General features: G+C 46.5%; 1 protein-coding gene across 2 annotated transcripts; it reads left to right on the top strand.

The window, feature by feature from the left end:
* The first annotated feature begins 8,662 nt into the window (after positions 1–8,662).
* LOC120683800 (probable serine incorporator) lies at positions 8,663–13,054 on the top strand. 2 transcript variants are annotated; one of them, XM_039965888.1, is made up of 13 exons: positions 8,663–8,758; positions 8,870–9,137; positions 9,235–9,311; positions 9,599–9,758; positions 10,161–10,185; positions 10,367–10,456; positions 10,562–10,733; positions 10,956–11,029; positions 11,221–11,290; positions 11,367–11,438; positions 12,306–12,439; positions 12,633–12,706; positions 12,815–12,897. In XM_039965888.1, the coding sequence occupies exons 2-13, from the start codon at positions 8,963–8,965 to the stop codon at positions 12,895–12,897; spliced, it is 1,206 nt and encodes a 401-aa protein (XP_039821822.1). In that variant the 5' UTR covers positions 8,663–8,758; positions 8,870–8,962. The 2 variants fall into 2 exon arrangements, with proteins under 2 accessions (XP_039821822.1, XP_039821821.1); XM_039965887.1 differs by lacking the exon at positions 8,663–8,758 and having other exon boundaries at positions 8,963–9,137; positions 12,815–13,054.
* Positions 13,055–14,372: the final 1,318 nt, after the last annotated feature.

The following is a 14,372-nucleotide window of genomic DNA, read 5'->3' as shown; positions in this document are numbered from 1 at the left end:
ATTGACCCTCTCGGCTTGACCGTCGGTCTGAGGATGATACGCAGTACTATAGGTGAGTTCAGTCCCCATGGCTTCATGAAGATTTCTCCAAAAGTGAGCAACAAACTGAGGACCACGATCAGAGACAATTTTCTTAGGAACACCATGAAGACAAACGATGCGGGTAAGGTACAACTCCGCATATTGCTTGACAAGATAAGTAGTCTTCACCGGAAGAAAATGAGCCGACTTCGTCAATCGATCCACAATTACCCAGATGGAATCATACCCTTGAGAAGATCTGGGTAACCCGGTGATAAAATCCATTCCAATTTCTTCCCATTTCCATGATGGGATAGGCAAGGGCTGAAGGGTACCGGCAGGTTTGAGATGTTCGGCCTTAACCCTTTGGCAAATATCACACTCAGAGACGTACCGAGCAATTTCTCGCTTCATGCGAGTCCACCAAAATCTTTGCTTGAGATCTTGATACATTTTGGTACTGCCCAGATGAATGGAGAATTGAGAACTATGGGCTTCATCAAGAATAATTCGCCTGAGGTTATGATCCTTTGGCACCACAATTCGCTTCCCAAAGAATAGAACTCCTTGATCATCCGTAGAGAAACATCGAGCTTTACCCTCATTCATTAACTCCCGAATTCGAGCCATACCCTTATTCTTCTTTTGGACTTCCTTAATTTGATCATAAAGATCAGACCTGATTGTAAGAGTAGCAAGATAGCCTTCTTTGACCATAGAAATTCCAAGTTTCCTAAAATCATCACAGAGAGTATGCATAGGAGGAGCTATAGTCAAGTAGTTGCATTGAGCCTTTCGGCTTAGTGCATCGGCGACGACATTCGCCTTACCGGGATGATAATGCACCTCAATGTCATAATCCTTGATTAACTCAAGCCATCGACGTTGCCACATGTTTAGATCAGATTGAGTGAAAATGTACTTGAGACTTTTGTGATCAGTATAGATGTTGCAGTGATTACCAAGCAGATAATGACGCCATATTTTTAGAGCATGAACAACAGTCGCAAGCTCTAAATCATGGGTAGGATAATTTTCTTCATGTCGCTTGAGTTGACGAGAAGCATAAGCCACCACTCGGCCTTCTTGCATAAGAACACAGCCAAGACCGATGCGAGAAGCATCGCAATAAACATCAAAACTCTTGGAAATATCTGGCTGAGAAAGAACTGGAGCAGTAGTGAGACGATCCTTAAGGGTTTGAAAGGCTTCTTCACAGGCTGGGGACCACTCAAACTTGACCCCATTCTTCAGTAACTCGGTCATAGGCTTCGCAATTTTTGAAAAATTCTCTATGAACCGGCGGTAGTATCCCGCAAGTCCCAGAAAACTCCGAACCTCATGGACATTCTGAGGTTGCTTCCAATCAAGAACATCTTGCACCTTGCTAGGATCTACAGCAATACCATCCTTGGAGAGGACATGACCAAGAAAAGAGACCTTCTCAAGCCAAAACTCACATTTGCTGAACTTGGCATAAAGACGATGCTCTCTAAGCTTTTGGAGGACGATATGAATATGACGAGCATGATCTTCTTTGGTCTTGGAATAAATAAGAATATCATCAATGAAAATGATCACAAAGACATCAAGTTCCTCCATGAAGATGCTATTCATCAGATACATGAAATAAGCCGGTGCATTGGTGAGACCGAAGGACATGACAGTGAATTCATAGAGACCATATCTAGTAGAGAAAGCCGTTTTCGGAATGTCTTCAAGTCGAATCTTGATTTGATGATAACCCAACCTTAATTCAATCTTAGAGAAATAATGAGCTCCGAAAAGTTGATCAAACAAGATATCAATCCGAGGAAGAGGATATTTGTTCTTAACAGTGACTTCATTTAACGGACGGTAATCAACACACATCCGTAAACTATCATCTTTCTTCTTTACAAAAAGAGCCGGGCATCCCCAAGGAGAGGAGCTCGGACGAATGAAACCCTTATCCAACAGAATCTTGAGTTGCTTCTTCAATTCCTTCAACTCATTGGGAGGCATTCGGTAAGGCTGTCTAGAGATGGGAGCTGTTCCGGGCTTGAGCTCTATGACAAATTCAACCTCACGATCAGGAGGCATACCCGGTAATTCTTCTGGAAAGACATCTGGATACTCACACACCACGGGAATATCTTCCAACGCCGTGGCTATGGTACTTGCCAAGGCATATAAACAAGATTCCACCTTGGCAAGAGACAGTAAAACTCTACTCCCAGAAGGGTGCAAAAGATCAATGGTGCGGGGCCCACATTTGATAACTCCATCATGCTTACCCAACCAATTCATCCCAAGAATCACATCTAAACCCATCTGATCTAGGACAAGAAAATTAACTTGGAAAATAGCTCCCTATCCACAAAGTTTCTAGAAATGATCTCTCCACCCGGTGATTCTATATGATATGGCACTGGTAGGTTTTGCATCTCCAGCTTATTATGCAGTATAAATTTCTTGCTGATAAATGAAAAAGTTGCCCCAGAATAAAAAAGAACCATAGCAGGGTGAGAATTGATTAGGAGCGTACCCATGAGGACTTTAGCATTCTCCGGAATTTCTTCGGCGGTGGTATAGTTGAGACGACCACGCTTAGGAGCTTGTTGTGGCTTAACTTCTTAACGTTGTGCTTGAGGTAGAGGATTATTAGGCCTGGGTGCATTGAAGGCACCGCCGCGCCTCGGAGAGGGGCAGTCCCTAGAGATGTGGCCTAAGCCACCACAATTGAAGCACGGCCCCTTTGCGGTCACACCTGGGTTGTTCCAATAGGCTTTGACCGGACTAGGAGCTTGTCCTTGAGGAGGTTGAGGGTGACGCACAATCCACATAGGACGTGGAGCTTGAGCACCCGGCGCCCGAGGTGGAAAAGGAGAAGGCCACATACGTGGACGTGAGGAGCTACCGCGCGCAGAGGTAGGAGCAGGACGCTTGTTCTTTGCCTCAAGATTCTTCATCTTGTGTTTAGCTCTGGTAGCAATATTCACCAGATCATTGAAATCTTCAAACTTGGTAGTGGAGAGCTTGTCTTGCAACTCTGCGGAGAGCCCATCATACAGGCGTTCTTGCTTCTTAGCATCGGTGGCCACTTCTTTAGGTGCATATTGGGAGAGAGTGTTGAAGGCATTGACATAGGCCATCACATCACGACTTCCTTGAGTGAGATTCAGAAATTCCTTTTTCTTGATGTCCATGATACCCTTGGGAATATGGAAGGAGCGAAAAGCTGTGCGGAACTCCTCCCAGGTGAAGCGGTAGTTGGCAGGGTGAGATGCCTTGAAGTTCCCCACCAAGCCCCAGGGGCATCATGAAGTTGATGAGCAGCAAAAAGAACCTTCTCATGGGGCTCACACTCAATAAGATCAAGCTTCTCTTCAATCACATTGAGCCAGAAATCGGCATCCAGAGGATCTTTGGAGCCACGGAAGATAGGCGGGTTGGTGCGGAAGAAATCCCCAAAGCTGTTCACTTGAGGCTCAGCTCTTGAACCATTATTGCCGGCATTGCCCAGCTGATTGACTAAATGCGCCATGAGTTCAGTTTGTCGAGCCAAGACGTTTGCGAGGTTTGGGTGAACTGGAGGATTAGGGAGGGGATCCTCGTTGTTGCGGTGGTTATTGCCACCCGAACCACTGGCACCATCCCTTTCATTTCCCGAACGCAACACCATCCTGTTAACAAACAAAACGGTTAGCGGTCAGGAATGAAAGATGGAGAATGATACTCAAAGGCAGGGTGGAAAGACAATGTGTAGATAAAAATCTAACACACGATCAACACCAGAGTAGCAACTCTAAAAGATAGAGTGGATTTGGTCCACTAAGATTAGCAAGAACGAGATCAGCGAAATCTACACCATGACACACCAGATTAATTAGATGCAGATTTGAAAACCAAAAGAAAATATGCATGCATGCGAGGTATGAATGCAACATGACGTCTCCTCTCATCGTGAGCACGCCTTAACGTTCTAGCACTCACTTACGACCCGCAACAACCGCATTGTCCAGCAGCACTACAACCCTCCTACTAGCGCTCAGGGCAATGGGTGATTCCCACCCTCTCAACTCCGGTAAAAGGCTTAAAAGGTTTCCAGCAGGTAAAAGGGTTTTCCTACGCTTTCGCTACTCATGAAGACAAGAGGGGTTAAGCATATCTTAATTAAATGAGTGAAGCAGTAAGAAAGAATTAGCTCTAAGACAAAGGAAGAAAGTTAGCATTTTACCTTAAGTTCAAATTTTTAACCAAAGTAAATCTTAGTGCAAGTAGTCAAATTTTATTTGACTCTCAACCCACTAAGCCAAATTTAGGTTCACTTCATGAAACCTTAGCTCTAATACCCGTTGTGAGAACCGCCCAATTTGATATTATTTTAAACGAACCGCCGGTCATTATCATCCAGATGAGAGTTAACACGTGCTTGCCAGAGAGTGTGCCACGTGTTATCCCACATCTAGAGACACGAATAACCAACACATCGTTCATCCAAAACAATATCAAATCCGGTAGTCCCGGTATGTGCTCCAACATACGCCCAGAATCAGCATATGCACATACCGTTTACAATCGAATACATCGCCAATATTCCACAAAGAGCAATTTTATATTATCAGAGTTCACAACTTAATATTACAAGTTCAATATAGGTGGGTTTCAAACTTCACTTACAAGCCTTGGGCTCACGAAAGTCATATTAAACAGAAACACAAAGTTTATTGCACTTACATGTTCTCACGAAGCTCAACTACGATAAAAACTTACTAAAGTAATGACGCCTTGCTCAAAGACATCATTACAGCCACCACGACCTACTCTTCCCCCGCGTTTGGATCAGCAGGGTAGAAGTGGCCGTACACCACTTCCGGCTCACCTGCAACTAGGTTTAGAAAGCACCCTGAGTACAAAAGGTACTCCGCAAGACTTACGCGATTAAATAAACAAGGATCATGCAAGGCTCAAGTAACCGCTTTAAGGTTAAGTAATTATTGCATAAGCACTAGCTCTCTACACTATCACCTATCAGAATTAATTAATCTTGCCCAACCCCAAACACTTTTAGTTGATTAAGAAAGTAACATAATCTATAACTGATCATAGCTGTAACATGAACCATTCCCATCACAAACGATATTCTATGAGGAGTTCATGGGTTAAAGAGCTTGCTCATAACCGAGAGCGCGGCAATTCGAATTGATTAAATCCTTGCAAGGGTGTACTACTTTACCCACACGACGCGAGGACCATGCGACTCACCCAACCGATCACGCCGGGCAAGGGGGTACTCACATCAACCGTTCCCAACAAGGCTCGACCGTTGAGGGTACGCCCAGCTTGCGCGTGGAGACTTAGTTCCACCGGGGACATCTCTAAACTTTCCTATACATAGTTCCACCCGGGGACACACTAAGCCTCCCTACATAGCCCTTGGCCACGCATCTGGGACCGGGCCCCAATGATAAAGTCAAAGAAGGTAATTGGCTCATCCGTTCCATTATATTGGATATGTGGTAGCACGGAAAGGTGCTCAAAACCGACGTCGTCCACTCGGTCCTTAATCGATCCAAGCAGACTATGCCCATGTGACTTCATTCTCTAGGCCCTACTATTCTGCTCGAATCTCGATACTACCAACTTCTACTTGCCCCAGCTCAAGTGCGATCAAGAAACAGGTATGTGTGCTACTCCAAACCATTTCTTTCAAGAAAGCAATATGAGTATTCTAAGCAGGGCTAAGCATCTAGTCAGATTAAGTAATTAACTAGCTAACATGTGGCAAGGACATGGTTAAACAATTCAAGGAAGGATAGTGCATCAAAGGAGGTACAAAAATGCAATACATACCTACTACACATATTTAGCCCACAATACCCGAGTGGAATAGCTAAACTAAATCAAATTAGACAGGTGCAAGGAATATGCTTAGCTGCTTGCCTGGGTTAACTTCGGGCTCGACCACGAACGGGATTCCGGGTTCAGGCTCGACGGACTCGGCGGGCTCCACGGGTTCGTTCTCCGACGGCTCGGTCACTATAATGCATGAATGCGATGCACGAATTAAGAAATGAACTAAACAACAAGCACAAATCATGAAATAATTTGAGCATGCAGGGAACCAAACAAGGAACTCATGAAAATTGGTTGTGCAGTAAAAGCATTTTCGTATAAGAAATCATAAATAGATCAATTTTCAGCTACCCTAAGCAAGATAAAACAGAAAAGGAATGCAAACTAAACTAAACAAATCCAAGAAAATTATCATGGAAACTAGGCAGGAACACAAGGCTAACAAAACTGGTTTTGCCATTTTACCACTTTCCAGCGCAAATTTCTATATTAAACCATTTTCAGCAAAAGTATAAGAAAACAAGCAAAATCTTTGTTAAACAGCAAGGAATCATGTGAACAAGTTGCTCCACTAAAAACTACACCTCACCAAGAGTCTAACAAAATTTGGTTTGGTATTTTTCGAGCAGTACACAAATAACCAAGCATTAAACTCACTTTTGCAAGATAAACCTATAGATAAATCTACTGCAAAGTAACATGCACAAAAATATTTTTCCTAAGTAGATCTCAGCTAGAGGAAACCAACAAAACAAGTTTCATAATTTTTGGAGCTATACATGAATTTCTATGGATTTTGCAAGATTGCTGCTCAAATAATCCTAAAGAAACCCTAGCTAAAATTGCTAGGTACACCCCAGGCAGCCACCCCGGCCACCGACAGGTGGGCCCAGGGGGCCGGGCGGCACCACCAGGCCGGGTCAAGGCCAAGGCCTGCCTTGACCCCGCGCCAAGGCCTGCCTTGACCCGGCGAACGGCGGCGCGGCGGAGCGAGGCTGGAGGGGCTCGGGGCGAGGGCGCATGGCGTGCCCTAGGTGATGGCGAAGCTCACCAGCGGTGATGCAGGCGAAGAGCGGCAGCAGAGGGGCGGCGCGACGACGATGAGCGGCGGCGGGCGAAGGGGCTCGCCAGCGGCCCTGCAGAGGAGGGGAAGGGGCCGGGTTAGGGGTGGAACCGAGCGAGGGAAGGGGGAAGAAGCTCTCCCCGCGCGGAATCGAGCTACCGCTCACCGAGGGCAGCGAATCGGCGACGACGGGAGCTCGGCCGGCGGCAACAATGGCGGATTTGGGGGCGAATTCGGCTAGGGTTTGAAGGGGAACGGGCCGGGCTCGATGCGGATAAGGAGAGGTGGCGAGGGAAGAGCGAAGCGGCGGCACGGAACGCGAAGATGGCCGGCACGTGACACGTCTCGCGAGGATGGCCGGCGACGACGACGCGTGTGGCGCGACGCGGCAGAACAGAGGAGGAGAGGGAGAGGCTGACAAGTGGGCCCGGCGGGGATTTTATTTTCTTTTCCTTTTTTTTCCTTGGGTTGTGACACAAACGGGGCGATAAACCTTTCATACAGTTGCAGAATGGGAGCATGTCCACTCTGCATACTGTAAATGATCCATACACGGCGTACACACCGCACCAAGATCAGGGAGAAGCCAGGCAAGAGTATTTAACTACCAGGAACCTTGGAATAGAATTGCGTCCGGTAGTGATTCGTTCTCACAAATGACACTGTTACAAATCTTATTTTACCTGACTTTGACTTTGCTAGTGGGGGTCCTCACGTCAGGTGGATTTGCCTTCATGCGCTCAAGCAATCACCCGATTTCCTTTGGCAACGCACTCACGAAACTGTTCATACCGATTACCCAAGTAACCAACCGGATTCTCATTCTACTCCAGAATCCAGACTTCCAGAGGACACTCTCCCACTCCAGATCATCTCTTCCAAAGGCCGCAGCGAACAAAACCCTCTGATTACAGCAGGACTTTCGAGCTGATGAGCTGTGCTACTACAGTACAGTGTTTCGCTACGGCAGCAAGTTTGCCGAAAGACGGAACGGAAAAGGACAAGCAGATAGCTGCTTAACCGAGCTTCAAGAATAGCCGAAAGCGAACCTAACCCCCGGTATCACTGTCATCTTGCACCCGGTCATCGGAACGCCCCCACGTTTTAATCTCCAGATTCAGAAGCCTGTGATGACTTCCCCAAAAGTGGGGGAGCGCCTCGGCTTTCTCCTCACCAAACCCCACGAAACTTGCCCAAACGGTCACGGCCGAGCCAAGAACACGGCCCAGATAGGGAGCCCTAGCAGCAGGACTGCAAGAGGTTTGGGTTTCGTCCGGGCAAGCGAACCTCGCCGCACGGATTTTCTTCTCCGACGAAACCCGAATCGCACGGCAAGGCCGCGAAACCGTATGATTTCGTGCAGAAAAACGCGCGTGCCCCTCGTGTTTTTTTTTTACAGCGCGCCGCTGCTCCAGTGCTCCCTCCGGCTCCGGCAGTCCGGCGTAGGGGCGGCTTTAAACGCGAGCGGCGCGAGCCCCGACGGTCGCCTGTGGACGTACCCAGCTTGCCTGAGAAGCTGAAGTCTCTGGCGGGTGGGGCCAGGCCGCCAGCGCGAGCTGGCTTCTACTAGTAGCAGCGAAGGGCACCCGGCCCCACGGTCACCACGGGCCCCACGCCACGCGTCAGAAGATCCGTCGGTTCGTTGCATCGGGCGGTCCAGGATGCTGGGAGCTGGGACCACCTGCCTCTGCCGCGCCCGGTTTTAAGGCGCAAAGCGAACGAGGCAGGCAGCAGCGACACCGACCTCTGCAGCGGCAGCGCCCCCGCACCGGCACCGCCGCGCCGTGGAGGAGCGGAGCGGGAGCGCCACCTCAGACTCGGAGCAGCGCGCCGCCCGTGAGCTCCCGTCTCCCCCCACTTCCCCTTCCGCGCCTGAGTTTCGCGCGGCATTGCTGCGGCTACCAGCCGACCACCCTTAGCAAGGGCGCTCCCGCTCGCTCCGCGCAGGAACCCCCGCGCCGAGCCGAGCGGGAGAGGAGGGGCGCTCCACGCCTCCGCACGGGAGCATCGGCGGCGCGAGGAGCGAGCGGCGGGGCGGAAATGACCGTGACCAAGGCAGGACGCGCGGAGCCGTGCGGGGGCGGCGGCGGGTGCGAGGCCCTGAGGCGGCAGTCGCTGTGGGCGCGGTACGCGTACGGGTTCGTCTTCTTCGCCACCAACCTGCTGGCCTGGTTCGTCCGGGACTACGGGGCGAGGGCGCTCCGCGGCTTGCACCGTGAGATTTTTTTCCCCTCTCTCCCTCTTCCGGAAATTCGGCTCTCGCGGGCTTCCAGCATGAAGCCGCATTCATGTCGCTTAATTTTGATCTTCAGATGTGCCGGTCTGCGGGGCAGGGGACTCCAAGTGCTTTCAGTCCGGAGGAGTGCTTCGTGTGAGCTTGGGATGCTTTGTATCCTTGGTTTCATAGTCCTGAACCAAACTATAGCCAGTTTTTTTTTTTTTTTTGGGGGGGGGGGGGGGGGGGGGGGGGCGTTCTGGATGAAGTTCCTAGTATGTTGTTCACAATTTGAACTGAATGCTGAATTATCCAGGAATAACCCTTCAAAATTTTAAAAGGGTAAGCGTGATCAAGAATTCAGAGTAATAGGCACCCTGCTTCTAGGACTACTACTAAACATTTGGCATCTGTGACGGTGTAATATGTTCCTTTAGTTCACTTCCTTACAGAATGTTCAGATATTTTTCTGGTTGATGTTTGCCCCAACATTTGGAACTCGCAAGCTCCATGAAGCTCGTAATTCATGGCATTCTGGATGCTGGATTCTGAAGTCCCTTGTGTATATCCTGTCGATTGGCATCCCATTTATCATCCCTAACATCTTCATCCAACTTTATGGTAAGTTTAATTTCTCCTTACTTCATGATCATCCATAATGTACATGCTCAGGTCACAGGGTACTGCACCAAATTTAGTTGCTGCAGAGTGTAAGATATGATGGCATAAGTGAATGCGCAGGAATTATAGATTGCAAAATTACTTTACTTCATAGCACCACATTCAGACATACTGAACTTGTACTTAGAATGAGCCATTTTCATCAGTGCTGTAGGAGAAGTCAGCGCATAGGCAGGCTGAGGCCAATCACTTACACAGTTCCTTGCTTTGGAAAGTTGAAATGATTATAAATAAAGATGAAAAATTCAGTTTATTTCTAGTGGTACAAGTATACTTCTCCACCAGTGTCAGCAGAATTTACTTTTAGCATGCTGAAAAAAAACTATTCCATTTTGACTGCAGGTGAAATCGCTAGACTGGGTGCCGGGTAATTTCAACGACCATTCTTACTGTGCTGAAATTTCAAATGTTTCAAGCTTCATTGACATATTGCACTGTTTTTAACTTTTGTTTCAACTATTAGTGCAGTACTTTCCATGGTTTTACTTTTGAACTGAGGTCATATTTGCAGGTTATAGTAAACATGTTCTGTTTCATGATCCCTCCAGGATATTTCTGCTCCTCCAGCTCATAAGCATGCTCCACTTCATATCGTGGTGCAATAAACGTTGGATGCCAGATCCTGGATCAAATCAATGGTAAGGAATTATGTAGTTGTGGTGCACCTTGTGGGGTCCCAGTTACTTCAACCTTGAGGTCTGAAGTTATAACTTACCATGACATTATCGTTGTGCCATTCTCAGTGGCTTGTTTGGGTTATTCCTGTCAACCATCTGCTACATCGCTTCATTTTCTGGAATTGGCGTGCTGTATTTTCTGTATGTCCCAAACTTCTCATGTGCGTTCAACATCTTCACTATTACATGGACAGCAATCTTGGTGAAGATAATGATGGCGGTGTCACTGCACTCTAAGGTATGAGGATGCTAGCAACTGCAGGTCGCAACTTCCTTGTAGCTAATGTCGAATTAAAAACCAGTGGTTAGTTTGGGATGGGAATATCAAACCAGTGGTTAGTTTGGGATGGGAATATCAAACCGCAATGCCATCTAACAAGTACTCCAGTCTCTGTAAAACTTTTGACCTGCTTGATATCTAAGAGTTTTGTAATTTTAGCTTACTTTGTTTTCTGATAAGGTTAATGAGGGTCTTCTGTCTTCTGGGATCATGAGTGCATATATTGTCTTCCTTTGTTGGTCTGCACTCCACAGGTATTACCCTTTGGTAGCTTACATAACCTGAAACTGTTGAGGAGTTAGTAGTTTTGGTATTCTACAAAAGAGTTTCCACTTCCATATTGCAGAGTATTCTGGCTCATTTCTTTTCGCTCGCCACTCTGCTTAAGACAGCCTTCTATTGCTCAGTTTGCATGATGTTAATTTCACACTATGTGCATGTGCAGTGAACCACAAACCGGGAAGTGCCACTCTCATATGAAAATTGCTAAGGATGGTAACTGGGCTACAATTGTTGTAAGTAAAAGTTCAGAATCGTTCTGAATAGTTATGCTATGGACATTACCTTATTACTGAGTTTTGCTTTTTCTAGAGCTTCATTATCGCAATTTGTTCCATTGTGATGGCCACATTTTCTACTGGTATCGACACCAAATCTTTCCAAGTAAGTTTAGAACTCTCAGTTTTTCTTTGATGTGCACCATTTCAATTCTGTGGCATCACTGTATGGTAGTTAAGAAGTTCTGAACCGATATGCAAGTTATCATGTTTACCAATTTCAAAGTGATCAATGCATACCAGCCCCATTGTACTTGAAAGCTCTGTTACGCGGATACTCCTAGGAGGTGGCGTATCCGTATCCGATACGTATCGGATACGGATACGCCTCGGATATGTTTCTAGCCGTATCCTGAAAAAACAGATACGTATTTGCTTGGATACGCGTATCAGATACTTTTGGGCCAGATGGAATACAGCCCAAAGCAGTAATCAGCCCACCCAAATGCTGTTTTGGTAGTAAGAGATATACAAAATGATGAACTTGCTGCAGCCTGCAATAGAACTGTAGAACTAGATGAGCAGCAACCGAAGAACCCCTTGTGGAATCAATTGTGCTTTTAGAGAATGCTAGTTATAGAGGTAATGTTATATGGACATGCAATTATTGCACATCTGAGTATAGGGGAAGTTACTCAAGAGTAAAATCTCACTTGCTGAATATCTATGTGATATTTATATATAATTATTAATTATCCTAGTCGTATCCCCGTATCAGTGTTTTTTGGGAAAGTGCGTATCCGCGTATCCGATACGTATTGTATCCGATACCCATACCAGTATCCGTGTAACATAGCTTGAAAGTGTTAAAATGACCCTTTGATGATAATGCACATATTTTTGGTCAGATCGTAAGTCCCCCTGTGCATTCTCCTTTATATATATAATGCATATTCGTTAATCAGTATTGACAATCAGTAGTTTATTCAGAAGTGGCACCTTTACTAACAGTAATAATAATGTTCATTTTTAGTTCCGGAATGATGAAGTACAATTGGAAGAGAATACTCCTTACAGCTACGAGATTTTCCACATTGTGTTTGCAATGGGAGCTATGTATTTTGCAATGTTGTTCATTAGCTGGGAGCTAAACCATCCTACAAGAAAGTAAGACATCTGACAATACCACAGATATTCCTTTAATTCGAAGTGACAAGATGCATACTTATTGATGGAATTATGGTAAAATCATATTCCTTGTCATCATTGGCACACAACATGATTCATTTACCACGTAATCCTTGTAAGAGCAGAAGTTGCATTCAGTAACATCCTCTCACATCGTTCATTACATAATCAGGTGGAGCATAGATGTTGGATGGGCTAGCACATGGGTTAAGATTATCAATGAGTGGTTCGCAGCTAGCATATACAGTAAGTCACCTATTTCCAGTCGCCCGCCATTCTGTTAATGTTCAGAGGCAACTAACGTTTGGTGATTTTCAGAGGCAACTAACATGATGCTAACATTGACGTTTGCAGTTTGGAGGCTGATCTCCCCAATGGTATTGAGGAATCAATTTGTCAAAGATGAAGACTTCGTGCCACATAGGCCCACAGTATAGTCTTAATGCTAGATAACACGATTTTTGTAACTCACTTATTCTTTCCTGCTGATATATTCTGCTAAAAAGTTCGCATGCTTTATTCTTTAAAGAACTACAATTGTACGTCCAAACCATACGAAAGAAGAATAGAAAATTCATGTGACTTTGCGTGAAATGCGGTGCAAATCTGTGTTGGACATGACCGGCGCATTTAAGCAACTTGTTTTTCTTCATCTTCAGGCTTCCTCTAGTGCTAGTTAAGTTTAAGGCTTTGTGCAAACATCATTCAGTATTTCAGTATGTCAGAAAACAATAAGCACGCCGTATACACATAAGCTTGCCCCCGATTCAGTTTGCTCTGCTTCACTGCAATGGATATGGCTTGCGCTTTTAGGTGACTTGTTTTACTTCATCTTCAGGCTTTCCCTAGTGCTTGTTAGGCTTTGTGCAAGCATCATTATGTCTGAATATAGCATGGTATTTAAGCTTGCCCGAACAATCACTGGATTGGAGTACGGCGGGCACCACCGCGGCTGGTGGAGGTAAAATTGGCTTCTCCAATTTCTTCTTGAGTTCGGCCGTGAATCCTCCTTAGTGCGCGGAGCTGGTCGGCCTCATCTATGTCGTATCTCAGTCGAGAGGCCTTTTGCTGGAGCTCGATTCCCTTCCGTTAGCGTCGAGCTTTTTCCTTGGGCCGCCGAGTGACGTCCCTGTTGGATCTTTTCTTGACTTGGAGCAGCAGTGAGACGGAGTAGGAGGAGGCGCGGAAGGGGGAGATGCGCCGTGCGCGGTGTGGAAAGGAGAGGATAGCAGGAGAACAACCCGAGGCCCATCGACGCCGTCGCCGGACGGGAAGGGGGAGCCACGCCCACGAGCCAGGAAAGAGGAGGGGGTTTATGTAAAATATTAGATTGCGATTAATAATTAAGATACATTTCAGGGGAATTTATGCAACATATTAGCGTTTCAGGGGTCTTTTGTGTAACTTTTGCTGAACTTGATTAATCCGTGGGTCGGCGACTTACCGGTGACCGGCTGACCGCGGTCATGGCGGCTCCTGTACAGTCATCCCCAAGTCCCCAACCCGTCCCGGCGCTGCGATTCCGGCATCGGCGGCGAGGGCGCCCGTCGAATTCCACGCCGAGAGATCCATTTGTTGTGCAGAACGGCGGAAGCCGCGTGATCGTGATCCGTGACGGTGACCAATGATTGCATGGCCGGCAAAATCTTATGTGTTGCTAAGGAAGGGCTGCAAATATGCAGCACGTGCATTTGCTATATCCAGCGCGTCAGAATTCAGACCAGACGGAATCCGCACCTGAAGCATCCCTTGTCAGATTGAGGAGACTAGTCCGTAGGTTTTGGGTAACTGGGTTGATCAAACTGCAACCATGGGGTTTTAAGCTAAGTAAGGCTGTGTTTAGTTGGTGAAAATTTTTGAGTTTGGGTACTGTATCACTTTCGTTGTTATTTAGCAATTAATATCTAATTAT

Source organism: Panicum virgatum, chromosome 7N, assembly GCF_016808335.1.
Source record: "Panicum virgatum strain AP13 chromosome 7N, P.virgatum_v5, whole genome shotgun sequence".
In the NCBI taxonomy this organism is placed as follows: Eukaryota; Viridiplantae; Streptophyta; class Magnoliopsida; order Poales; family Poaceae; genus Panicum; species Panicum virgatum.
The sequence above is the reverse complement of the archived record's forward strand: the minus strand, read 5'-3'. Positions and strand labels throughout refer to the sequence as shown.

What these genes read in the sequence shown, in the direction of transcription:
- LOC120683800 (XM_039965887.1), top strand. Translation starts at nt 8,963, where the DNA reads ATGACCGTGACCAAGGCAGGACGCGCGGAGCCGTGCGGGGGCGGCGGC. An exon ending in CATCTTCATCCAACTTTATG is followed by an intron (nt 9,759 to 10,160) that starts GTAAGTTTAATT and finishes TTTTGACTGCAG; the next exon opens with GTGAAATCGCTAGACTGGGT. An exon ending in TCGACACCAAATCTTTCCAA is followed by an intron (nt 11,439 to 12,305) that starts GTAAGTTTAGAA and finishes GTTCATTTTTAG; the next exon opens with TTCCGGAATGATGAAGTACA.